This window comes from Hydra vulgaris, chromosome 03, assembly GCF_038396675.1.
Source record: "Hydra vulgaris chromosome 03, alternate assembly HydraT2T_AEP".
NCBI classification, from domain to species: Eukaryota; Metazoa; Cnidaria; class Hydrozoa; order Anthoathecata; family Hydridae; genus Hydra; species Hydra vulgaris.
Window position 1 is genome coordinate 44,594,888 of NC_088922.1, and position 26,366 is coordinate 44,621,253.

A 26,366-nucleotide genomic window follows, 5' to 3' on the forward strand; every position below is an offset into this window, starting at 1 on the left:
GTGAAAAAATGCTAAAGACTCTTAAAAAAAAGTCAACAGAATGTTATTCACCAAAAATACACAAAATACTTATTTTTATTACAAATGAATAACATTTTTAAAATCTCTATGAAAATACGCTTCTTTTGAGACCCAGGTTGACATACTTTTGAATAACTTTTTTTTCGACAATATTAGGGACTTTACCCTAAATACTTAAGATTTGAACCTAAATATCTTTATAACTTGACCTGATGGTAAAAAAAGAGTTGCATATTTGAAATCAAAATGAGAAATGCTATACAAAAAACAAATTGTTTGCTCGGCACCAGAAAAAAATTTTTTTTTGTTGACCTGTGTCATAGGAATGCAACTATTTTTAAAAATGACATTACAAAATTGTTAGATGTTTTTATTTGTGTCATAATCCAAAATATTGTGGTTCAAGCTACCCAGGGCCGGTGCGAGTAGGTGTCACGTGGGAAAGGGTGTGCCATTACAATTTTGCCAACTTTCTGCCAGAATGCCTGACTAATTTTTTAAATATTTTTAAAAGTTGTATCCTTCTTGAGACTAGATTTATTGGACACATACTCAATTGATTGTTAAATATTTATTGATAATAAACAGAAAAAACACAAAATATGAACGTACGACCTCTTGGTTCTCGGCTGACGAGTTGAATCTCTAAATTTGCCGACTGACTTGACTAAATGGTTTACGTTTGCCGATTAAATGAACAAAATAATCATTGATAGGGGGAGGGGGGTTACACCCCCATCACGCCGACCTTAAAGTCACCTAGCAGATAAACAGTCTTTTTTTTTTAATTGAATTAGCTAATATATATTTAACCAGGTCACTGATTCCCTGATAGTGTAACGCTGACATATTAATCATACAAAAGTTATTCTATTTTAATGCGCGTTAATTACTTAAAAAATATCATGCGTCAAAACAAATTCATTTTATTTAAAATTCATTAACTTATTGAGTTACAATATTGCAGAGTTCTTAGTCCTTGGCCTTGGACTTAGCCTTGGCCTTGCCTTAAGGCCAAAAATTGAGGCCTTGGCCTTGTTCGCCTCAAAACTGTTGGACTTGGCCTTGAAAATTTTGGCCTTGGCCTTGATTGTTTGACCTTTAAAAAAATGCATATTTTCTTATTGATTTTGCTGAGTTTTGCACATAACCTTGGTCTATTTTTACAAAATATGGTTTTACTGTCACAGCACTAGCTTCTTACAGTTTTGTTAATAACTGGCCTTAACGTAAGGCAAAAATTCAAGTCTTTGGTCTTGAAAATGTTTGCGTAGGCATTCGCCTTGAAACTCCTAATCTTGGTCTTGACCTTAAAACTCTTGGCCTTGGTCTTGGCCTTGTAACTTTTGACCTTGGTCTTGGCTCGGCCTTGTAACGTGTGACCTTGGCCTTGCTACTTTTGGCCTTATTAACAACTCTGCAATATTGTGTGGTGCAGTGGTTAATCAAATCCTTTAGAGTCATTTTTCGTTTTTTTTTTTAAATTTTTTATTAATTAACTAATAGTTGCTAATATATTATTAATAATAAATATTAATATAATAAAAGACACTGCGTTTAATAAATAGTTAAGTAATTCAGTTTATAAATAAATGCGTGTAACGTGTCTTGCTTTTAAAGAAAGGCGTTATCGTTAGGCTCTTAATATAGTTTATAAAGAAATTCTTTAATGAAATTTTTTTGTGTTGCGAAACAATTCTTAAATGAAACTTAGAATTATTTATTTTTAGCATTTATTTTCAGTAATTTTAATTTTAATTCTTTTTCACTTGAAAACCCTCATTAGGTATGCATAATATATATAAGATTTATTTACCTCCATCGGCTTCACTTCACTTCTCAAAATAAATATAACTTACAAGTGTAAAAGGTTGCTAAAAACAGGCGCCACGGGCGCCCATGAATTTCCTAGTATTTAATAACACTTTTATCATGGTCTTCAAACACTTTAATTGAACATGAAGGTGGTTTGCATGAAGCATTACTGTTTTATGTGGTTTTATTAACGAGTTCAATGCACAAAGGTTCATAATCATTAGAGTTTAAACTTAAATCTGACTTTACTTTATGGAATAATGAGTTTTTAATAAAAATTACACAACCCCTGCTACCTTGCACAAGGTCCTAATTTGGTGAATCACTTTATAGTTTGGTAAATGAAAATTACAATTGTTCTCGATATTTTTATCATCATACCATATCTTGATGAGAAAAATATTTTTAAAGTTGGGTATTTCCATTTCTGTGTGTGATTTTTTATTTTTCTTTGTTTTAACAATTAAAAGCAATGTTACAATGTGAATGTTATACATTCACATTGTAAATATGATTGTATAGACATTTTGATATATAGCAAGTATTTAAGGTGGTCCGTAAACCATTGGGGTCTTGGAATAAATTATCCCGTTGTCGGGGCCGGCCTTCTCTGATACTGTTTTGCTTCATTATTATTTAAATGATATGATAATGAAAAATAGAACGCAAATATAAATTATTTAATTATTTTTACCAAACTTTATTAAAATAAATAAATTATTTCCATATTTCCACTAAATCGACTTCTTGTCAACTTCAAAAATGCGTCAAGTTCAAAAAAGCATTAGTTGACTTTCGAAGATATATTAGTCGACAGTCGAATACAAGTCGTTACAACAGATTGTATCAATACGGCATGCCGTATTCGTAGTCTGCGTAAACCAAGTTTTAAACCTAATTGATATATTTTTACTGCATATTTAAAACCATTAATTTGTAACTCAATGTTATAACAAGCCTAGTTTTTAATACTGTTGTTTAATTGTTAGGATAGACAACATGGCCTTATTAGATCAATCATTGTTGGATTTTATCCTAATTTATAATTAGAATGGAAAAAAAATGTGTAATAGATTTATTATATTAGATAGTTGTTATACATTGATATATCACTTATATATTTTAAAATATTTAGCTAATTAAGTTTAAAACAAAATGAAATGAAAAGAAAAATGAATCTTGATGTTCAATGTGTCACAGAGCATTTTCTAGATATAAACAATGGTAAAAAAAAATCACGTTTTTGGTATGATCGCAGAAGGCGTCTCTATATGCTACTTATCTTGTTTATTGCTACAACCATTTGGCTGTTTATCTATTATAAATTATTAAATCACAGTTTTGAACTGCCTGAACCATTACAAAAACTTCGTAATATGTTTGGTGATGGTGAAGTTAAAAAACGACGTGGCAGAGAAGATGAAACTCAAAATCTTAACTTTGTTATTTATAAAAATAAGTCAAAATGTTTTACTCAATTAAAGCTACCTAAGTACCAGGAATCTATTCATGTAGCAACAGTTGCTTGTGGAAATGATAAAGTTCAGGAGGCATTGGTAGCCTTGGTGTCAATTACACTAACTACTGATTATAATCTTTATTTCCATATTTTCAGTGATAATTCTAAACCCTTTGAAAACCAGTTAAAAACATGGCCTGCATGGTCCAATCGATGGATGATCTATTCTATGTATAATATTTACTATCCATCTTCTGTTAAAAAATCACAATGGAAAAAAACTTTTAAAGTTTGTGCAACTCAGCGGTTATTTCTATCTAGTATTTTAGCTGGTATTGATTCAGTTATTTATATTGATACAGATGTTTTAATGTTTAAACCTATAGAAAAATTGTGGAAGATGATCAGTCAAATGAACTCAAACCAAATAATTGGACTAGCTCAAGAGTGTGAAACTAAATCAAACTGCTGGTATAATAAATATTCTAGAAATACATATTTTAAGCCTCATGGTCTAAATTCTGGAGTTATGCTTATGAATTTAACTAGAATGAGAAGTTTGAATTGGGAAAAAGCTATTGTAGATATTTATAAAATAAGCAAGTCTAACTTAACATATGGTGATCAAGATATATTAAACATATATTTTGAAAAACATCCAAATCAAGTATATTTGTTGTCTTGTTCATGGAACTATCGGCCAGATCACTGTTTATATGGTAATGTATGCTTAGATGCATTTTTTAATGGAGTTTCTCTCCTTCATGGAAGCAGAGATACATTTCTTAAACAACATATCCAGCATGAGTTTTTTGTAGTATTTGAATCATTTAAGAAATTTAGAATTACTCAAGGGGATTTTCAGCATGATGTGGTTGAAATTATTATCCAGAAATTAAAATCAAAGAGTTACTATAGTGTTTGTGCAGAAATGTTGTATAATACAACTATCAATCAACTTAGTTGTTCTAATTAAGTAGTATAAATTTGTTTTATAAAGTTATATATATATATATATATATATATATATATATATATATATATATATATATATATATATATATATATATATATATATATATTGTATATTTATTATTTGTACTTTTTTATATATATATTTATTGTTCTTATTTGATGTTACTAAATTATATTAGATGTGTAGTTTTTCAAAATTTAAATATATCTATAGTTTTATTGCTTTTACATTAATCCATCTGCCTCAGTGTATACATTGACTGAGGGTTTTGGTTTGGGCAGGTTATTATTTTATTTTTTTTCTTCTTGCTTTTTTTAAACCTTATATGTATATATTTCTCTCTCTCTCCATATATATATATATATAATATATATATATATATATATATATATATATATATATATATATATATATATATATATATATATATATATATATACATATATATATATATATATACATATATATATATATATATACATATATATATATATATATTATATATATATATATATATATATATATATATATATATATATATATATATATATATATATATATATATATATATCAGCTATTGCTTACTAGTTTAGCTTATCTTTATAGCATACAGTTTTTTCAGAAAAAGAAAAAAAAAACAAAAAATAGTAAAAGAAAAGATTGCTGTTCAATCCCAAAACCTCAGTTGATGTATGGATACTCATTTGCTGCAGCAGGCTATAAGATAGTTGATGTATATACTAATGCCCCCGACAGCAGCCTATTTCCTAATAGTAAGCAAACCCCGGTCACAAACATTTATACATAGTAAAGTAAATATTTTTTATTCAAAATTCATGTTATATTTTGTATATATATGCATAAAATTTTTGAGATTATTATTGAGATTAATATAAAATTTTTAAGATTATTAAATTATTTATTTCTAACTGAAGTATTTATATTATTCTTGAAGGCTTACACTCTTCTTTATTTCAAGAAATTTTAAGGTACCACAAGGTTCTATCTTTGCTCCTGTATTGTTTCTTATCTACAATAATGATTTTCATGAAAATTTTACATTTAAAGTGGCTCTATTTGCCGATGACTCAACTTTATACTCTTGTCTTGACAAAAAATTTTTAACTTTTTGATTGCATAGAACAAGCAGCCTGTTTTTATTCTGATCTCTCTTCTGTAACAGCCTATAGCTTGCAGTGGCTTGTGGATTCAAATTCTGGACTTAAAATCCACAATTTTTGTTAGACAACAAAACCCATTTATGGGTTTTGTTGTCTAACAAAATTAGTTAGACAACAAAACCCATAAATGGGTTTTATTGTCCAACAAATTTTGTTAGACAAGTCTATTTCAAAAAGGTATTTCAAGCCTTCAGTTAACTGTTTCCTTGTATTTTAACATATCCTCTATTTTAAAGTGACTCATAACTTAATTTTGGTTACTTGCAATCTTGTTGGAGGTAAATTAGAGTTTAAAAATATATAAATATATGCCAGTATTTAATAAATAGTAAATGTAAGTATAATTTATAATACAAAAAGTAAATTTTTGTTATTTTTGTTTATAGCCTCGGCTAGAATAAAATAAATTTTTTCTAGCCCCGGCCATCAACCTCTGCTAAATTTTATAATTTTGCAGGCGCTGGGTGTACAAAAAGTCTCATTTTTAGTAAGGGACAGGGCTGGGGTCCCTGTCACTTCCTATTTCTTATAGTTTGGCATCTAAATTTACAGTTTGTGTTAAAAAACAGCTCTTAACAACAGTTTGTTATTAAAAGTGACAAAATGGAGTGCATTTTATGTAAAAACCATTATATTTAATTGAGGAAACTTATTAAATTTTATTGTTTTTTAAAAAACCACAAAAATGCCATTTTATAGACTGGAATGTATTTTGTTTTTATAATAAAAATAAAAAAATTCTGAATGCTTTTATTTTTATTGTTTTACTGTTTACATACATGGACTGACAAACAAGTAAAACACGCAAGGAGTGCTGCTACATCGACTTAATAGTAGGTGGAATATGCAAGAAGTGCTGCTACATTGACTGAGGGTTTTATTTCAGCAGGCATTATATCAATTCAAAAGACAACCAAGCAAGTGGTATTGCTTAATATTAAATTACTATATATATATATATAAACTTTCTGACAACCAGTTAGGGCTTATATATATGTATATATATATATATATATATATATATATATATATATATATATATATATATATATATGTATATATATATATATATATATATATATACATATGTATATACATATATATATATGTACATATGTATATACATATATACATGTATATATATATATATGTATATATATATATATATATATATATGTACATATGTATATATATATATATACATGTGTATATATATATATATATATATGTACATATGTATATATATATATATATAAGCCCTAACTGGTTGTCAGAAAGTTTTTATGTATTTTGTTGACGAAAAGTAAAAATTAAAATGCAAGACCAGAGTTTTTTTTTTTATTACTTGATAGACTGCCTGCCCTAAATAAATCCTCAGTCGATGTAGCAGCACTACCTTGCGAGTCAGGCTATAATATAGTCGATGTAACAACACTCCGTGCTAATAAATAAAAATAAAAACATTTTATTAAAAAATAAAAAATAAAAACATTGTTTATATTATTAAAAACATTCAGAATGTTTTTAAAAACATTCTGGTCAATTAAATTTGCGTTTTTGCGGTTTTTAAAAAAAATAATTTATTTGTAATTAAATTAATGGTTTTAACTTTCTGACAACACGCATGTTGGACAAAAGACAAAAGTAATTAAAAGTGATGTATTTGTTGGCATAAGAATCATTTTTTTCCTTCCGTACTCCCAAATGCAACAATCTATAGTACTATATATATACATATATATATATATATATATATATATATATATATATATATATATATATATATATATATATATATTCATATATATATATATATATATATATATATATATATATATATACATATATATATATATATATATATACACTACCAGTCAAAAGTTTGGATTCACTTGATAGATTTAACAATATGCAGAACGAGATAAGATTTTTCTAATTGTATGTATTTATTTATATTGTTTGCAGTAAGATACTATAAAGTAATCTTTCAACAAAATAAGATGACATTATAATAAATCTTTCAATATTTTTTTGAAATCATATATGAACTGGGTCATTACAGAATCAATTTCTGTAATGACCCAGTTCATATATAATTCCTGGATGTTTGTATGAATACTCAAAGGTGTTTTTAATTGGTTGGTTACATTTTTCTCACACTTTTATCTAACTTGTCCAACAACATCTCGATTTGGTTTAAATCAACTGAACATGCTATTCTATCTATTTTAATTCCTTTTTGTTTGGATCACACATTGTTTTATGATGCGTTCTCAAATTAACTGATTAACATATTGTCAACAATATTCTCCGAAAAAAGTTTGAGCTTTTATTCAGCTGTGAACAAGACTTGAGACCTTTGTTGCATTGTCTAATCTTTTCGTATTTTTGCCCATCTCAATCTTTTAACTTTATTTAGTTTCCATAGTAATGGTTTTTTGGAAGCAACATATCTTTTCAAGCTGTAATTGCGAAGACATTGTTTTATGGTTGAAACAGATACTGCTGTTTCCTGCATGAAATTAAGTTTTTAAGGACAAAATTCTTATAAATTATTTCAACGTGCATACAATTATTCTATAAGCATTACAACAATGGATGTTTTTATTATCTTTCTGTACGATAATACTATAAAACTTGACAGTAAAAAAAAGTTAATTAAGTTAATTTTGCAGCAAAATATCTACAATTGTTACATATATTGCAAAATATACCCAATTATAACAGGAAAATATACCCAATGTATTCATTATTGTGATGACGATAAAAATATACTCTATGTTCACAAATAGTTGTATGAATTTTTTTATAATCAAGATGTCATAATAAATTTTTAAAATTAATGTTACACTAGTTTTGAATTTAAGGAACTTCAATTTTTGAAGAAAATTATGTAGAGTTGAAAAATAATGCAAGTAAACCCAAACTTTTGACCAGTAGTGTGTATTTTTTGTAAAGTTTCTTCCATAAACTGTAGTTTTAAAGAGAACGCTAATAAACCAAACCAGAAAAAGTTTAAAAACTTGAATAAATTTTTTCTAAAATTGGTAGATTGCTTGCCCAAACCTAACCCTCAGTCAATGTTGCAGCACTCCCTTGTAGCTGCAGGCTATAAGATAGTCCATGTAACAGCACTTCCCTGTAGCAGCAGGCTGTAAGATATCCGATATAGCAGCACTCCCTTGTAGCAGCAAGGTATAAGATAGTTGATGTAGCAACACTCCGTGCATGTTTTAAAAATATGTAAAAAGAAAACAAAAACATTAACACTATTAATTAAACAAATTTTCTAGTTGTTATTATTTCGGTTTTTAAAAGTCAATAAAACTTAATGTACTTCTGCATTATTTTAATTGTTTTAAATTTTCAACAACGATAAAATGTAGCTTAATTGTTAAAGTCACTTAAATGTTGTTGAAAGAGACTTTTTTCACCATAAAAATCTCTTTCGACTACGATATAAGGATATATATATATATATATATATATATACATATATATACATGTGTGTATATATATTTATGTATGAATGCGTGTTTAGATAAAATGTCTGATGTCATACTATAATAGCCTGCTGTCCAGGGTTTCAGAACATACATAGACTATCTTATAGCCTGCGGCCACAAAGGAGTATGGCTTCATCGACAGAGAGTTTGGGCAAGAGCAACAATTAATTCTTTCATTATTTTTAATTCCTTTTTCTAAAACCTTAATGCTATAAATATAAGTAAAAAAAGTTAGCAATTGCATCTATATATATATATATATATATATATATATATATATATATATATATATATATATATATATATATATATATATATATATATATATATATATATATATGTATATATATATATATATAATGAATAAAAACAACTTTTTATGGAACTATGAGTTTCATGCTTGTTCACAATCATTATTCAGCCATTGTGTATAATTCATTTATATGTATATATATTTGTGTGTGTGTGTGTGTGTGTGTGTGTGTGTGTGTGTGTGTGTGTGTGTGTGTGTGTGTGTGTGTGTGTGTGTGTGTGTATATATATATATATATATATATATATATATTACTTTTTAATTGTGATTAGCTATTTACATAAAGCAGACATAACAAAAGTTATACATACATATTTTGTTTATTATTTTAGAAAATTTTATAAATTGCACAACATTTAATTTATTATTCCCATTTTTTTTTTTACAAAATATAGGAAAGTATTTTACATGTTATGTGTTTGTTGGTTGATTATTTAACATTTATTTTCACAAACATTTAAAAAAAAAAAAATTTCTCTTTAAAAGTAAATTTCTGGGGGACTTTAATGTTTTATTTATTAACTTTAAATTTTTAAAAAAGTTGTGTATTTCATTTCTATTATAATATTATGCAGTAATAGTTTATCATATGATTTTTATAGCATGATTTGCACAAAAAATTTAGTGGAAAGTGATTTACCTGAGTTTGTTTCATTGCTGACAACATTGGATGCTCAGATCAAAGATTCAATACCTCATGTAAATAGTCTTCAGGAAAAATTTGGTGAAATATCTCGTGATGATGGGATGAGCTATCTTGAAACCAAATGTCATCTTTTTCTTGAGTATTTAATTGATGTTACATACCTTATGTTAATCAAAATGGATGGCAAGTCTTTGGCAGATTATTCTTGTGTTGAGCGCTTAGTTCGAACAAGAACTATTCTTGAAAAGATACGCCCAATTGACAAAAAGTTAACTTATCAAATTGATAAACTGATAAAAATGGCTTCCATTGAATCACTTAAAGGGGATGTTCATCCTTTAAGTTTTAAACCAAATGTTGATGATCTCATAACTAAAGAATATTCTAGTAGCGAAGAAGATGAAAATGATGCATTAAAAGAAAAAGAAAGTGTTCAGCAAGTTTATGTTCCACCTAAAGTTACTGCTGTACCATATGACGATGATGACCCACTCTCTAAGAAGGAAAAAAGACTTCAGAAGTCCAAAAAACAGCTTTTGAGTAAAAGTTTACTTGAAGATTTGCGAACAGAGTACAGTGAGGCACCTGAAGAGATAAGTAGTAGGAGAAATAGCAAGAGAGCAAGAATCCAAGAAAAAGAAGAAGAAAGAAGATGTTTTGAGGAAGATAATTTGCGAAGACTTACACTTACTAAAAAAGATAAAAAAAATCTTAAAGAACTGAATTCTCTTGATGAAGCTGTTAAAATAGGTTCATTTCATGGAGCTGACGAGGATGATAGTAGCGGCGGTGAAGAGCCATATCGAGCAAAGAAGAAAAAAGGAAAGTTTCAAAAAAAATTTAAAAAACGCATGCAGAGAAAAAAAAAATAAGTTTATCAAAAAATTGTTTTTTTTGTGTTTATCTCTCTCCTCTTTTCTTAAATACCTTTTTAGATTTTTAAGATATAAAAAGTTAATAATAAAGGTAATTAAAAAAAAAAATTTTCTAAATTAAAAACGGCTTAAGAATAATTTTTTATTATATATTTTTAATAATTTATTAGTATAATAATTTTTAATATAATAATAAAATAATTATAAATTGTTATAGTAAAATGATTTTTAAAATAATTTTATTAGTATATATATATATATATATATATATATATATATATATATATATATATATATATATATATATATTATATATATATATATATATATATATATATATATATATATATATATATATATATATATATATATATATATATATATATATATATGGTTAGTTTTCTTGACTAAAAATACATGACTATGTAGCTGTGACCTTCATTTTTTCATGTTTTATTATTTGAATTTTTTTTCGTATTTTTTAATTTTATTTAGTGATAATCATAAGTATTTTACAAGAATTACAGTTAATGACATGAATATATATATATATATATATATATATATATATATATATATATATATATATATATATATATATATATATACATACAGTGATGGGCACAAACTTTTTTATTATAGTTTAACTAAACTAACTAAAACTAAAAAGAAGTAGTTAAACTTTTAGTTACAAACTTTTTATAAAAAGTAGTTAACTTAAACTAATTAGAAATAGTTAACTAAAATTCAACTTTTTTTTTTCAACTCAAGAAAATTTGTTGATGAATTTATGTTTCCGCTAACCGTTTTATTGATACAGACCAAGCGGAAATGATGTTGAAAAGTCCAGTTCATGCACTAAATAAATAAATACATAAAAATAGTAATAACAGAATCCTTGGAGTCCTTAATCAGGTGAGTGGTGCATAGAAATAAAACGATTTATTTGGCGATATATAAAAAATTTAGTTAATAAAAATTTAGTTAAACTTTTTTAACTAAACTAGGAAAAAAGTTAGTTAAACTAAAAGTTTAACTTAAATAAAAAAAATTTAGTTTAACTATTGCATTTAACTAAAAAAAAGTAGTTTAACTAAAAGTTAACTAAAAAATTAGTTAACTATGCCCATCACTGTATATATATATATATATATATATATATATATATATATATATATATATATATATATATATATATATATATATATATATTAGATCCCTATCACGTATTGAACATAAATCTGAAATGTTGCAAAGTAAAAATTATACTCTACATATTTCCTATCATTATTTTTACTATAGTTATTTTTTATGCATTTAAGAAAAATGCTTCCAGTATATAAACTAAACCTAATTTGTGATGATGCCAAACAAACCATATCTAGTAATCCAAAATGTAGCTGGTCATCTACAAACTGGATTTTATATGCTCCAAATACATGTTGTAAATCTAATGGGTCAGGAATTGATTCTGTGTATATATTTAACCCAAACACTCCTGATGATGTTTTCACATTAAAAACTAATCATCAAAATTATATTGAGCATATCGAATGGGTGAAAGGAACATGTAAGTTTATTACTGTTGATTTAGATTCTATTTGCAAAATATGGTCAAACGAAAGACCTAATAATTTTATAAACTCTTGGGAATGTATAAGTGAATTTAATCTTGGCAATGGAGACATGATTATAAAACTACTTGTCATTAACAATAGAAATATTTTTAATTGGGATTTAGAAAAAATGTTTCATAAAGATTTTTTGAAAAAATTTCCTCAAAATATAGGAATTGGACTAGAAAATAATGATATTGGTCTTGCAGCTGTAACATCAACAGGAGTTCTTCATGTAGCAATTGTACAAGAAGACATTCAAGAACCTCCTATTATTCATAAAACGAAGCTTGTGTTGTACAAATCTTATGTTCATTCTGCTGATATGATTTTAAATGTTAATGGAAAATTGTTTGTTGCAGTTCATACTGACCCCAATATGATTGAGTTATTTTCAGTTAGTATGAAAATTGTATCAACCAGTGACATCAGTTTTGCTACTGATGTGTGGCCTTGCCTTGTACCTCAGTTACCTTCAGGGAATTTTGAAATAGTCTGCTTTCGATGTTTATCAATTAATGGTACAGATAAAGTTCTTGTAAACTTACAGCATCCAAGTAATGGCAGTTTGATTCAATTATTTGAAGTGAAGAAAGAACCAGTTAAACTTCATCCTCGTTTTCCTGTTCAAACACAACAAAACCAAACAGTTGCTGATTCATGTGTATGCTTGTATAATATAAAGTTTCAACAATCTAAAACCTTGAGACTCACAACTGATGTTAATTTTATTAGTAAAGGAATCAGTGATATATCTTTTATGCCAATGTTTTTGTTGACTGATTCTAGTTCATTGCAATTTTACTCAGCTTACGATTCCACAAGAGCTTTATATTCTAGCCAGTTTCTAGAATTAAACACTGAGGTTATTGCTGCTGTTCTTTCACCATGTCAACATGGTTTATTTGTCTTTACTAAAAATGGGAATGGAATATTATACATTGTTCCACATTTTTCCAATTTTGACAAACCAATGACTGGTATTGATAAGCTAAAAATAAAGTATATAGTGACTATGATGCAATATAGTTTGATTGAATCTTTTATTCCATGGGCTTTAATTTTATCCATTTCAATTCTAGAAAAACATCTAATAGACCAAATTAGGCAATGCTTTTTAGAGACAATGAAAGATTGTGATAACTCTATTAAGCAACTGATGGCAGGTTCAACATTTCACCAACTGCAACTGCTAATTTATTTTGCCAAAAAAGACTATTGCTCGGTCTTAGAGTCTACTTATTCTGTTATAGTATGTTCTATTTATACTTATATTTCTTCCTTGCTGAAAAGTGGAAAAGAGCAAATGTTAATGGATTCAATTGAAAAATTATGTGCATCAACCAAAGATTTCGAAATTAATAAAATATCTCAACTTATTGATTTAAAAGATATTAATTTAAGTTTGCTAACTGATTCAGTTCATCGACCTCTCATTCAGTGGGTTATTGACTATGGGGTGCATTTTGTTAGATTAATTTTGTGTAAAAACCACAGTGCTCAAAATTGGAAATCCATCATAACATATTTAGACCCAACTACCATGATTTTATTGCGCAGACTTTTGCTTTTGTTTTATATTATGTATCAAAAACATCCCCAGGTATTGCATATGCATGCGATTTTTATTGCAATGGCCAACTCGATTGATGTTGTGTCACAATTATATAAGCTTTCCATCAAGCTTCAGCAAATTTGTGAAGGTGACATGAATATAGACATTGTGATGAATGACCTTCCTTTTAATAGTCTCCCAATGATGTATTTAGATATACCCTCAACTTACCCGAGTAATGGAGTTTTAGAACAATTAACCTACTCTACATCATCTCAACTCATGATCGAAGAGTTTGAGGCTTGTACAACTCACCCATGGTTTCTTTTGAAGCAGAAATCATTTCAAAATCCGTTGTATGTTGGAATATCAACAGTAGCAGGAGGTTTGCGTCAAATTTATGATGGAATTAACTTTACACCATCTTCTCTAATGCATGGTGAAGTTGTTAAACAGTGTTGTGTTTGTGGTTGTATTTCGATATTAGTCTTAAACTCAAGTCGTATTTGTGATCTAAACTGGAATGCTGCATGGAAGAAGAATTGCATTTGTGGTGGCTATTGGAAGCTAGTAAACTGGAATGATTGACAAACATTGACAAAATTAGAATTGATACCTCCATAAATGTATTTTTAAATTAAAATCAATATGTAAACGAAGTTTGAGAATAAAAAAATGTTATTATTAAAAATATATACTATTACTACCATTAGGTATTTTAGTAGTTTATTTATGTAATTTAGTATTTTATCTTACCTTTTTCAAGCTTTTTGAGAGTTAATAATTTTTTAAAATTTTTTGAATCTTTAAATCCATTTTTATTATTTTAGCGTAGTTTGTTTTAGTTGTTTTTTTTTGCATTTAAATACTTACATCTACATTTTTTATAAGTATATGTAAAATGTGCCTGAACAATTGAGGGTTCATATAAAATCTAATTTTTAAATTTTTTGTAGTTTTTTTGATTTTTTATTTACTTATTAGTATTTAGAAACAAAAGTTTAAAAAAAGTTTTTTTAACTTTTTTAAATTGATATGGTGGATTCAAAAGCTTCGAATATATCCTCAGAAACAAATAAAGTGCCACAATGTTACAAGCCTAGTAAGGAAATTTTATTGTTTGTGTTTTTGTTTTTTTATTTTTTTATTTTATGCCTATTTTTATTTATACATATTATTGTGAACCCGCAATAAAATGCAATATTAGATATTAGCCTTTAATCAAATATTTAAAGTTGCTACTATAACAATATTAATGTAAGTAAAACGCAATGTTAGAATTAATGATATAATGTAATTGATATATATGGTTTGCTGAAGCATCAAGTCTTAAATGATGGAAAATGATGTCATGGTTTCAGAATGCGTTATAAATATAACAGTCTTCTCCACTTTTGAATATGTCCATGGGAATGATTCCTTACAATTAGAGAAATGCTGAACTAATAAGTAATGTAGTTGTTTAGGTATTTAGGACTTTTAATATTTTATCATACTCTTGAAAATGTATTTCTCTGTGTTTCTACGGTAGCATGGCTTTAGGTATCAAACTGGCCAGGTATGCCTACTTCTGGTGCTTTGGCATTTGTGATGCCTCTATTATCGAGTTCTCAAGTATACTAGTTGGGGTTGGAAAAGTATTTCACTAGTTTTTTTTAATACATACTACTCTCCATTTTACTGATGGCAGGTATTGGGTGCAATAGTCCTTTATTTTAGAGGGAAACCATATGAAGATATTAAAATTGCCAACTTTGCAAGATTGAAGAAGAGTTGATCTGGTTCAAATGTATAATATAGACAAAAGTGAAAGATATAGTTAATTTTTACCACCCTCCAGAATGGTTTGAGCTGAAACAATCTAGCAGAAGTAACAATTGTAGAATACACAGACAATTTACTAATTCTTAATAAAAATTAAAAAAAAAAAAAATTTGACACCATTTTTTTACAAACAGAGTTAAAAAGGATTAAAATTGTCTTCCTCAAGGGATTTTGGATAAAGAAAGCATGAACTATTTTAAAAACAGTGTGATAAATATTTTAATTTCTAAGTCTATTTTTGTTATCGGCTGTCGTAATCTTAACTCTTTGTATTTAAGACTCAACACACCTCTTGTGTGTACAGCATACTTTCTATTCTATTCTAAAAGTATCAAATTTATTCAAGTTTTAATTACAAATACTTTTTCTTATAATTACTCGCTCTCTCAGTTGAATTTATTTCAGTGTAGTTTTGAAACTTTTTAAATTAGGAAAAAAAATTTCAGTAGAAAAGTAAAGAACAAACTTTTTATTATGAAAATAGGAAGAAACCTGAAACAAAATATTTATAAAATAATCATTTTAATAAAAATGGGATCTAAATATATATATATATTATAATGGAGTTAAAATTCTTTGTTTAAATGCAACATTTTAAAATTTTTTTTTCTAGAAAACATGATGCTTGAATAAATAAATATCAGAAAGATAACCATTGCTGATGACTATTTCTCTGATATGTTTATGATATAATACAAAACAATAGAATGTAACTAACAAAACTGTTACTATAACTTAATCAATTATCATTAACATTTTATTTTCTCTATTATTTATCTTAATATCAAAAAAGCAAAAATGCTAATCGCCAATACAAGCGCTATGAGTGCGGATGGCTGGCTTCACCTACCAAGTCTGTTTTAGGTGTTTATTTTACTACTCATTTATGTGTGTGTGTGTGTGTGTATATATATATATATATATATATATATATATATATATATATATATATATATATATATATGTATATATAGAACCCTTAGATGTTGTCCGAAAGTTTTTACCATATTTTGTTGACAAAAAGTAAAAATTAAAATGCACGACCGGAATTTTTTTTTTTATTAATGATAGACTGCCTGCCCCAACCAAACCCTCAGTCGATGTAGCAGCACTCCCTTGCGAGTCAGGCTATTTGTCAGTCGATGTAGCAGCACTCCCTTGCGAGTCAGGCTATTTGTCAGTTGATGTAGCAGCACTCCCTTGCGAGTCAGGCTATTTGTCAGTCGATGTAGCAGCACTCCCTTGCGAGTCAGGCTATAAGATAGTCGATGTAGCAACACTCCGCGCATGATTTACAGTAAAAAAAATAAAAATAAAAACATTTTATTAAAAAATATAAAAATAAAAACATTTTATTAAAAAATATAAAAATAAAAACATTTTATTAAAAAAAATAAAAATAAAAAGATTGTTTATGTTGTTAAAAACATTCAGAATGTTTTAAAAACATTCAGAATGTTTTTAAAAACATTCTGGTCAATTAAATTTGCGTTTATGAGGTTTTTTTATATAACGATTAATTTGTAATTAAATTAATGGTTTTGACTTTCGTCCAACACGAAAATGTTGGACGAAAGTCAAAAGTAATTAAAAGTGACGTATGTGTTGGCGTAAGAATCACTTTTTTCCTTCCGCTCTTCATAAAGCCAACAAACTATAGATCTATATATATATATATATATATATATATATATATATATATATATATATATATATATATATATATATATATATATATATATATATATATATATATATATATATATATATATATGTATATATATATATATATATATATATATATATATATATATATATATTATATATATATAAATAAACATCTAACAATTTTCTAAAGTCAACACATTGATGTCATAATGAAATAAAGAGCTGCTTGTGCTTCAGCACATACATTGCCTGATATAGGGAGAACATGCAAGAGAGTTGCTACATAACTTAGGGTTTGGGTTATGGCAGCGATTTGTTTTTTCATTAATTTTTTTTTCTTCTTTAGCAAAAAAGTTGTATGGGTTTAGGTAAACATAAAAAGTTGGCAAATGCATATACGCTATAGAATAAATATATATATATTAGCTCTAGCTAATACCTGTTAGCTAAATAAAACTTAAATCAATATTTTTAGAAGTATCATTTTTCTCTTACCTTCGTGATGAATTGAAACGAGACTATTTGCTTCAGCAAAATGAGAAGAAGTTGATGGAACGTCGAAAGCGTGTTTATACTTTTGTTAAAACTCCAAAGGAGCTTGAAAAAGTAAGAGTATATATATATATATATACACTCATATAATAGCATACTAAGACCAGCACTTTGACATCATACTGAAATAGAGAGCTGCTGGCGCTTCAGTACATACATAGACTGATGTAGTGAGAACATGAAAATCTAAAATAATAATTTATAAAGTGATTTATATTTTTGAAATTTTTATATAATTTTGCTTCATTCGAGACCCAACATGACATTCTTTAAAAAAAAATTTCATATATTTTTTTTGATAATACTTAGGAGCTGTCTAGTGTTTAAGAGTCTTTATGCACCCTCTAAAAATATTTTTTATTCAAAAGTTTTTTGAATCCAGTACTACTATATAAAAAACCCTTAAATTATTGGAGAATATCTGTTTAAAAAAATTTGTTTTCAGATCTTTCATATATATATATCAGGCCATGTTAAGAAGCGCTACGCAGCTCGCATTTTGCTTGCGAAAAGGCGATTTGCCTACGCGTTCAGCAGTTTTGCGCTACGCAAAAACTTATATCTTTTAGAATATTTAAATTATCTTTTGATTGTCGTTAACGTGACGTTTATTCAGAAGAAATAAAGTCGTAAGTATTTAACCGCAATTGTAAACTAATAGATTTTTTGTTAAAGAAACAGTTTGTTTTATTATATTTTTTTTGTTATTAAAAATTAGTTGAAAAAAAAAAGTGTTTTAAGTTTTATCTTAAGGAATTAAATATATAAATTCCTTTTAAATATAAAAATTATTTTTAGTCATAATAGTTTAAAAAATACACGATTTATTTTGATGTAAATGCTTTATTAATAAGATATTTTGTTTATTGTTAATTCAATAACGTAAAGTTTTAATGACGTTCATTTAATCTATGAAAATAAATTATGATTCAAGAATATGTTATCGGTAATTGTTAAATAACAAATAAAACTCGTGATTGTTTAAAAACATTATTAAAAAGATTTCATAAATTAAATAAGAAAAAATGTATTAACAATTAATAAAATAACCAAAAACCAAATAAAAAATCATAAGAAAATAAACAAATATTTCACGTTTCATGAAAAAAATATTTTTTTCAAAATAAAATTTAGTTCATATTTGAAAAAAATAATAAAAATGATTTTTTTAATAAGAACTTAGATTTTATTTGTAACTTTTGCTATAGTGAGAAAAAAACAAACTGTTTGTATGATTTTTAACGCGTTAATAAAATAACTTTAATTAACAATGCGGTACTTGAAAAGACGCTAGTGACGCAATATAACTTCCAACGATGCAAAGTATATTTGCTGAGTTGAGTTACTTAGAAATGCGCTACGCGTTTTCGCTATGCAGCGAAATCTCGTAACAAGGCCTGATATATGTATATATATATATATATATATATATATATACTCTGAAACAATATAATATAATCCATAATATTTACTGATGTAATATAATCTTTAAAACTATATGATATAATATACAAGATATGTATAATTTATGTAATCAATAGCAAAGAAAGAATCTAAATTCTATGACTTGAATATTCAATTATCGCCTTTCTAAGAAGCTCTCCATGGTTCTCTCTGAACTCTGAAGTTGAGAATCTGCTCAGTGTTTTCAGCATATTATAATGAACAGATTTGGAACATTGCTCAGAAAATACTCCCAATGGCAGCTTAGTTCTATTTAAAAACATGACAAGATGGTGTTTAATTATATGACCTTTCCATCCCATAGAAAGATTGCGGTTGAATGTAGTCTTCACATACTCTTGGTTTTCCTAAATTAATATTTTTAAAAAATGCCACTTAATACACACAAAAATTAAAACTTTATTTTTAAATGTATGAGTTGTTTTTACGTTTACGTAACTTTTACCTTCAACTTCCTTATATATGCTGCAATGGCATCAGCATAACCGTCATGAAGTTTTATTTCGAAACACATGTTAACTACTAAATGTAAATTTTAGTGTCATTTGTGAGAAATTGCTTTTGATTCAATAAATATTTATTTTTTAATTATAATTTACTTTTAATATATAAATACTTTGTAAAACTAAGTAAATTTAAAATTTACTTGTTGAAAAAGACTTTAACAGTTCAACAACTGGATGGTAAGAAGAAAAATTATCTAAGATAAATTTTTCCAAATTTGGCAAAAACCTCCGAATTTTGTTAGCATTTCTACCATCCAGTCCACCTTTATTATACCCATGCCCAATAACAACATGTTTTTTTTAACCAGAGAGCAACATCAGGTTCTTTACACAAGACATTTGAAATCTCTGTTATAATCTTCATCAGTAAATGAAGTTCTGGAGGAGGGATTACATCAAGCACATACATCTCTCCAGACTTAACCAGGAGACATGGATGTATAACATTCTTGTTGAGTTGCATAGAGCTTTTTTTAAATCCACTTTCAGCAAAGTTTTTATACATGTTTTTTAGCATATTAAAGGTTCTCAGTTCTCCAAGATTTATTTTATCACCATCACAAAATAAACATGAATAATTTTCCCCCATGTCCTGACAAACCCAAAACTATGTTGAGTAATTTAAGATCTGCAGCAAGGTGAAAATTTAAATCGTTTAGCTTTGTTTTTTCTATAAGAATTTGAAGATTTGTGCGGCTCTCGCGAACATTTATGGCAAAAACCAATATTATAACTTTGTTCACTCCAGAATTCTTGGTTTCTTTGGAGTCATAATTTACTTCTCTGTTAAAAACATTCATAATAACTTTTGAAGATCCTTGGCCACTGTCTATTCCTACACGAATAGTAATATTATTGATTTCTAGCCCTCTAGCAGTGCAAACACGATTAACTAGAGATATTGGATCTTTGACAAACACTAGATCTTTAATGACAGTTTCAATTTTTTTTTTTCTTTAACTTTATTTTTGGATAAAAATTCCACGTTTTCCACTGAATAATAGTTATCTAGAGCATATAACAATATCCTAATTTTTTTGGAAGAATTAGATTCCACACCTAATCTACCCAAATCTTTTCTTAATTCCATTGCTATTGAATCAATAGTACATTCTGACATATTACGCTTTCTTTTGATATTATAGAAAGTCTGGGTAGAGTTTTAAGGGTTGGTTTTTTCCCAATTTGCAGACTTAAAGGAGTTCCTCCAGTCGACAATGTAACAGTGTTGTCTAACTCAATATTTTTAAATTGTTGAACTTCTTTCAGAGATTTGCTAAGTACTTGCTCAACTGTTTTTAAACCTGAAATTTTTAAATATATTTTAGGATTACATAGTTTAGGTTTAAAAAAAGCTATAATTAAGCTCTTACCTGTTGACATTAGCAGTATTTTTAGGTTCTGTTTAATGTCTTTTTTACTACAGAGGTATCGAATTCCAGATCCAATTCTCTGATAACAAGTACAACAAATTTTATCTATAACCTCCTTTGGTACTTCAGGTTCATTAATATACATGTTTAATACACCCTAATTAAAAAAACTATACTTATTTAAAATATTATAAAAATTATAATTTTATAAATTTTTAAGCGTAAATAATTAAACTACATATATGAGTTCTTTATAAATTACCTGAAAGTTTTTGATTTATCTCTTGATTTATCTACCTGAAAGATTTAAATTTATCTCTTGACATGATACAGAGCGGGCAATCACATGTTGACACTGTATCACCTATATTTATTTATTTAAACAAAATGTTTATTCATGTTACCTATTGCTTTTATTATATGCATAAGTAAGTACAAGTACAAGTACTACCTTTAAATCTTGGAAGTAATTTTATTCTCTCTGATGTGAGCAACCGCCTCTCTAAAGTAACCAGTGATAAAGATTCTCCTTTTTTAGCAGAGTATAAGTGAATCTTGCAGCTTGGACATAACCCAATAGGGTTGGAAAGCAGTGTCAGATTATAGTTTGTGTTGGAATACAGTTGAATCAAGATTAGTAAAGGATTTCCAGTTACAAGTTCAGTACATTTTAAGTTCTTATCACCACAACAAACACAAATAAGTTTTCTTGAAGAGAAACGATCTCTTGGTTTGTTTGGCATGTTAACTATATTAATTATGCTAGTTGAATGCAAATAAATAATAAATATGTTAGATTTTTAACTAAAGCATATACATACATACATATTAAATTTAGTAACACTTTGACAGTTTTTACTTTATATGGTCATATCTTTTGAACGCCGAGATATTTTTTATTGAATTTTCGAATATGTATCTAAAATTTGATTTTTTTTTAAATAGTATAATTTTTTTTTAATATTAAAAGGGGGCAAGGGGAGGGAAAAGTGTTGCCCTGATCACCTTTAAAAATTGATTTTCTCATTAGGACATACACCAAACAATTTATTCTTTTCATGATATTGTCTGTATAAGAGTCCTGAACATCTTGTAATAAAATTTTTTTAAGTAATCAAATTTTCATCCTAAACAACCTAGAATTGACCAGTATATATATATATATATATATATATATATATATATATATATATATATATATATATATATATATATATATATATATATATATATATATATATATTGTGCATATATATATATATATATATATATATATATATATATATATATATATTGTGCATATATATATATGCATAATATATATATATGCATAATATATATATATATATATATATATATATATATATATATATATATATATATTTATATATATATATATATATATATATATATATATATATTATATTATATATATATATATTAGGGGTGTTCATTTTTCAAAAAATTTCTCTTTTTGATATGTATGCAAGCTAAAAAGTTAAGAAATTTAATGTGATTTCAAGGCAAAATTTTAATTTTTTGAAAAAATAATTTTTCATTTGAAAAGCTGAGGTACAGGAAAGTGGCAATTCATTGGGATTTCCCCCTGTTCTGTAATCAGCTTAATTAATGCAGTCATTTTATAAGCTGATATATCCAAAGCCAGAGCAGTTCTCATGGTTTCTTCAATAACATCTTTAGTAACAGTAATGGTCTAATCTAATCTAATAAGTCGGACTCAGAACATGATTCTGAAGAGAATGCTAATCATGAATGTTTTGCAATTGCATTAATGCAATTGTAACAAAATAATATACATTTTAATTATGCATGGGATTAACACAGATTTGATATCTCTATTAGTACTGAAGTCAAGGAAGGGTACTGCCCCCCAAAGGGGAGGGAGTTTGCCTGAATATACACAGATGTATATTTTAAATCTGACATCTATATCCTTGAGGAGCTTGCATCCAAAATTTTAGCTTACTATGACTATTGTATCATGTTGCGCCAAAATCTGTATGGTTATAGTGATTCAATGATGGAACTTTGTTTTCTTGCATAACTTTAAAAAAATATTTTGGTGTAATATGAAGCAATAAAGCTAGAAGCTTGATTTTTTCTACACATCATGTATACATAGTCAAATATAAAATATACATGTGTATATTACTCTCAGGTCTCCAGATATTTGGCAATCTGTAAAAATTTCAAAATTTATAAAATATGTTGCCTACTTATGAAAAAATTATTTTTTCAAAAAAATTAAAATTGTATCCTGAAATCACTTCATATTTCCCAACTTTTCAGCTTGCATACTTATCAAAAAGAAAAAGTTGTTGAAAAATGAACACCCCTAATATAAATATAAATATATATATATATATATATATATATATATATATATATATATATATATATATATATATATATATATATATATATATATATATGTATATATATATATGTATATATATATATATGTATATATATATATATATATGTATATATATATATATGTATATATATATATATATATATATATATATATATATATATATATATATATATGTATGTATATATATATACAGGGCTTGAATTAAGCGTATTGCGATCGCGATTACTTTTCGCATATATATATGCATATATATATATATATATATATATATATATATATATATATATATATATATATATATGTATATATGTATATATATATATATATATATATATATATATATATATATATGTATATATATATATATGTATATATATATGTATATATAAATATATATATGAATATATATATATATATATATATATATATATATATATATATATATATATATATATATATATATATATGTATATATATATATACAGGGCTTGAATTAAGCGTATTGCGATCGCGATTACTTTTCGCACCTCCGCAATTAGTTTTTTCTTAAAATTTGTTTTTTGGCGATCTTTCTTTTTTGCGTGATTATTCTTTTTTTATTTTAGAAGATTGATACTCTATTGCCGAATATTTAGTGTTCTTTTACAGTATAAAACTGCAGTGAATTCTGTAACGATAATTTTTTTTTAAAGCGGAGCATAAAGTAAAAGAAAGAAAAATAAAAGATTCAGAAAATCAATTAGCAAAAATGTTCAAATGCAGGAAATTTAATGATATTTTTATAAGTTTATTTTGCGAAGAATAGTGGAAGGCAATATAGACTCTAAATAGTTATTAAAAAATAACTTTAAAGTTTGTTAGTACACTTGCTAATTTTAAATTAATAGCAATAAATGGATGCAAATAAGGACCACAGATGCAGATTATCTACAGTTAAAAAGTGGGCAAAACATTTTAATTGCGAGTTAGAATACAATTTAAATGGAAATGAAGTTATAAGATTAAGATGCAGTTTATGTAAACAGTTTGAAAAATGGATAAGTCAAACAAAATTTTTTTCCATGACCTAGATCAAACCAGGAACAATATCAATAAAAAAAGATTCACTGGCATCGCACTTAAGCAATGCGCAACATAAAGAGGCCACGCGAATTCATCAACAAACAACATTAGGTTCAGTTTCATTATCTAACCATGTTATTCATAATACTCCAATCAGGCGTGGTTTACGTAAAATGTCTGTAAAAGACGCTGACTCGTTACGGAAAAAGTTTAATATTGCGTATTACTTGGCAAAACGAGAGCGTCCATTCACAGATTATCCTTATTTGATTGCATTAGAAAAGAAGAATAAGGTTACAAAGAATTTAATTATCATTCTTGTTTGTGGTTGTGCGGGTTTTCGTGAAAATGTTAAGTTTTAACATTTTATCACGATAATGTTTTATAACTGTTTCAAATTTATAGATTGTTGTGTTAGAGTTTTAAATATTTTTTTTTACTGTTAAAAATTTATAGAAAATTAAATATTCTAGCTGTTTTAAACAGTTTAAAATATGTAAATAAAATAGAAAATGAAATAATTAATTAAAAGAAGATTATATCAAGTTCATTGATTTTACAAAAATACAGCCGTTAGATTTAATGCAATATAATAATAGTAATAATGTAAATTATAACTAAAGCTACTTTACAACCGCTGAATGTAAATGTTATGACATCTTATGCAAAAATGAGATTTATTATATATGTTATTATAAATAAGTTAAAATAAATAATGCCCCCTCCCCTCTGGCGGGAGTGGAGGAGGGGTCATGAGCAACAAAAAAATCGCGATTACAATTTTTTATGTTAATTTGAGCCCTGATATATATATATATATATATATATATATATATATATATATATATATATATATATATATATATATATATATATATATATATATATATATATATATATATATATATATATATATATATATATATATATATATATATATATATATATATATATATATATATATAAAGTCGCGTTGCAGGGTTTTATTTTCAGTCAATAGTACATTATTGGTCCAGAGCTTGCAAACAAGCTCTAGCTGGTTCCTTGTGGTTTGGTTAAGTGTATTTGCTGGTGAGATGATTTCCATAAGGCTGCACTCCATCATGATTGCATAAATACCTGGCAGATTACAATTGACAAGGATAATAAATCAGTGCTAGTATATTCTATATTGATCAGAAATTTTTGCACTAAATGCAAATGTCGAAAACATCTTTTGTGGGAAATATCAACTTTTGTTTTAAAATTAATCAATGTATGTTGCTTATAATTTCTACATGTATAAGTTGTCTTTAATTCTTTACTTATTTAACTTGTTATATTACTGCATTTTCTGTATAAACCATTGCAAGTGTGCTGACTGCTGTTTGTTTCACAAATGTAAATCTGTTTTCTTGAAATTGACAAAGTTTTTTAATGTGTTCCCATTTTACAAATTGCTCTTCAATATCAATTAGAGATTTTTTTGTTTTCAGTCTCTTGATGTTGAAAACAATCCACTTTAAAACTAGAATCAGTTGAATCTAATTCTAAATTGGATTGATTTCAACATCAAG

At 26.2% G+C, this 26,366-nt stretch overlaps 4 protein-coding genes and 1 long non-coding RNA gene across 6 annotated transcripts in view; 4 read left to right on the plus strand and 1 right to left on the minus strand.

Annotated features, from left to right (window-relative positions):
- The first annotated feature begins 2,969 nt into the window (after positions 1-2,969).
- LOC100200448 (glucoside xylosyltransferase 2) lies at positions 2,970-4,286 on the plus strand. The gene has a single exon (XM_065793352.1). The coding sequence runs from the start codon at positions 2,997-2,999 to the stop codon at positions 4,269-4,271; it is 1,275 nt and encodes a 424-aa protein (XP_065649424.1). The 5' UTR covers positions 2,970-2,996; the 3' UTR covers positions 4,272-4,286.
- A 5,551-nt stretch (positions 4,287-9,837) lies between these two features.
- LOC100215971 (neuroguidin) lies at positions 9,838-10,814 on the plus strand. Its single transcript, XM_065793353.1, has one exon. It carries the CDS (start codon positions 9,875-9,877, stop codon positions 10,787-10,789), a length of 915 nt encoding a protein of 304 aa, XP_065649425.1. The 5' UTR covers positions 9,838-9,874; the 3' UTR covers positions 10,790-10,814.
- Positions 10,815-12,118: 1,304 nt separating this feature from the next.
- On the plus strand, positions 12,119-14,551 carry LOC136078707 (uncharacterized). The gene has a single exon (XM_065794495.1). The coding sequence runs from the start codon at positions 12,119-12,121 to the stop codon at positions 14,549-14,551; it is 2,433 nt and encodes an 810-aa protein (XP_065650567.1).
- A 372-nt stretch (positions 14,552-14,923) lies between these two features.
- LOC101241113 (transmembrane anterior posterior transformation protein 1 homolog) overlaps positions 14,924-26,366 on the plus strand; it is a 56,176-nt gene continuing 44,733 nt past the window's right edge. For both annotated transcript variants that reach the window (XM_065793354.1, XM_065793355.1), the window contains exons 1-2: positions 14,924-15,065; positions 17,931-18,061. In XM_065793354.1, coding sequence (XP_065649426.1) covers positions 14,999-15,065; positions 17,931-18,061 — 198 coding nt within the window. In that variant the 5' untranslated portion in view covers positions 14,924-14,998. The remainder of the gene's footprint in view (positions 15,066-17,930; positions 18,062-26,366) is intronic.
- LOC136078189 (uncharacterized) lies at positions 21,238-21,382 on the minus strand. Its single transcript, XR_010637597.1, has 2 exons — positions 21,351-21,382; positions 21,238-21,281 (listed from the first exon to the last, which is right to left on the minus strand). It is a non-coding gene; the product is annotated as an uncharacterized LOC136078189 (long non-coding RNA).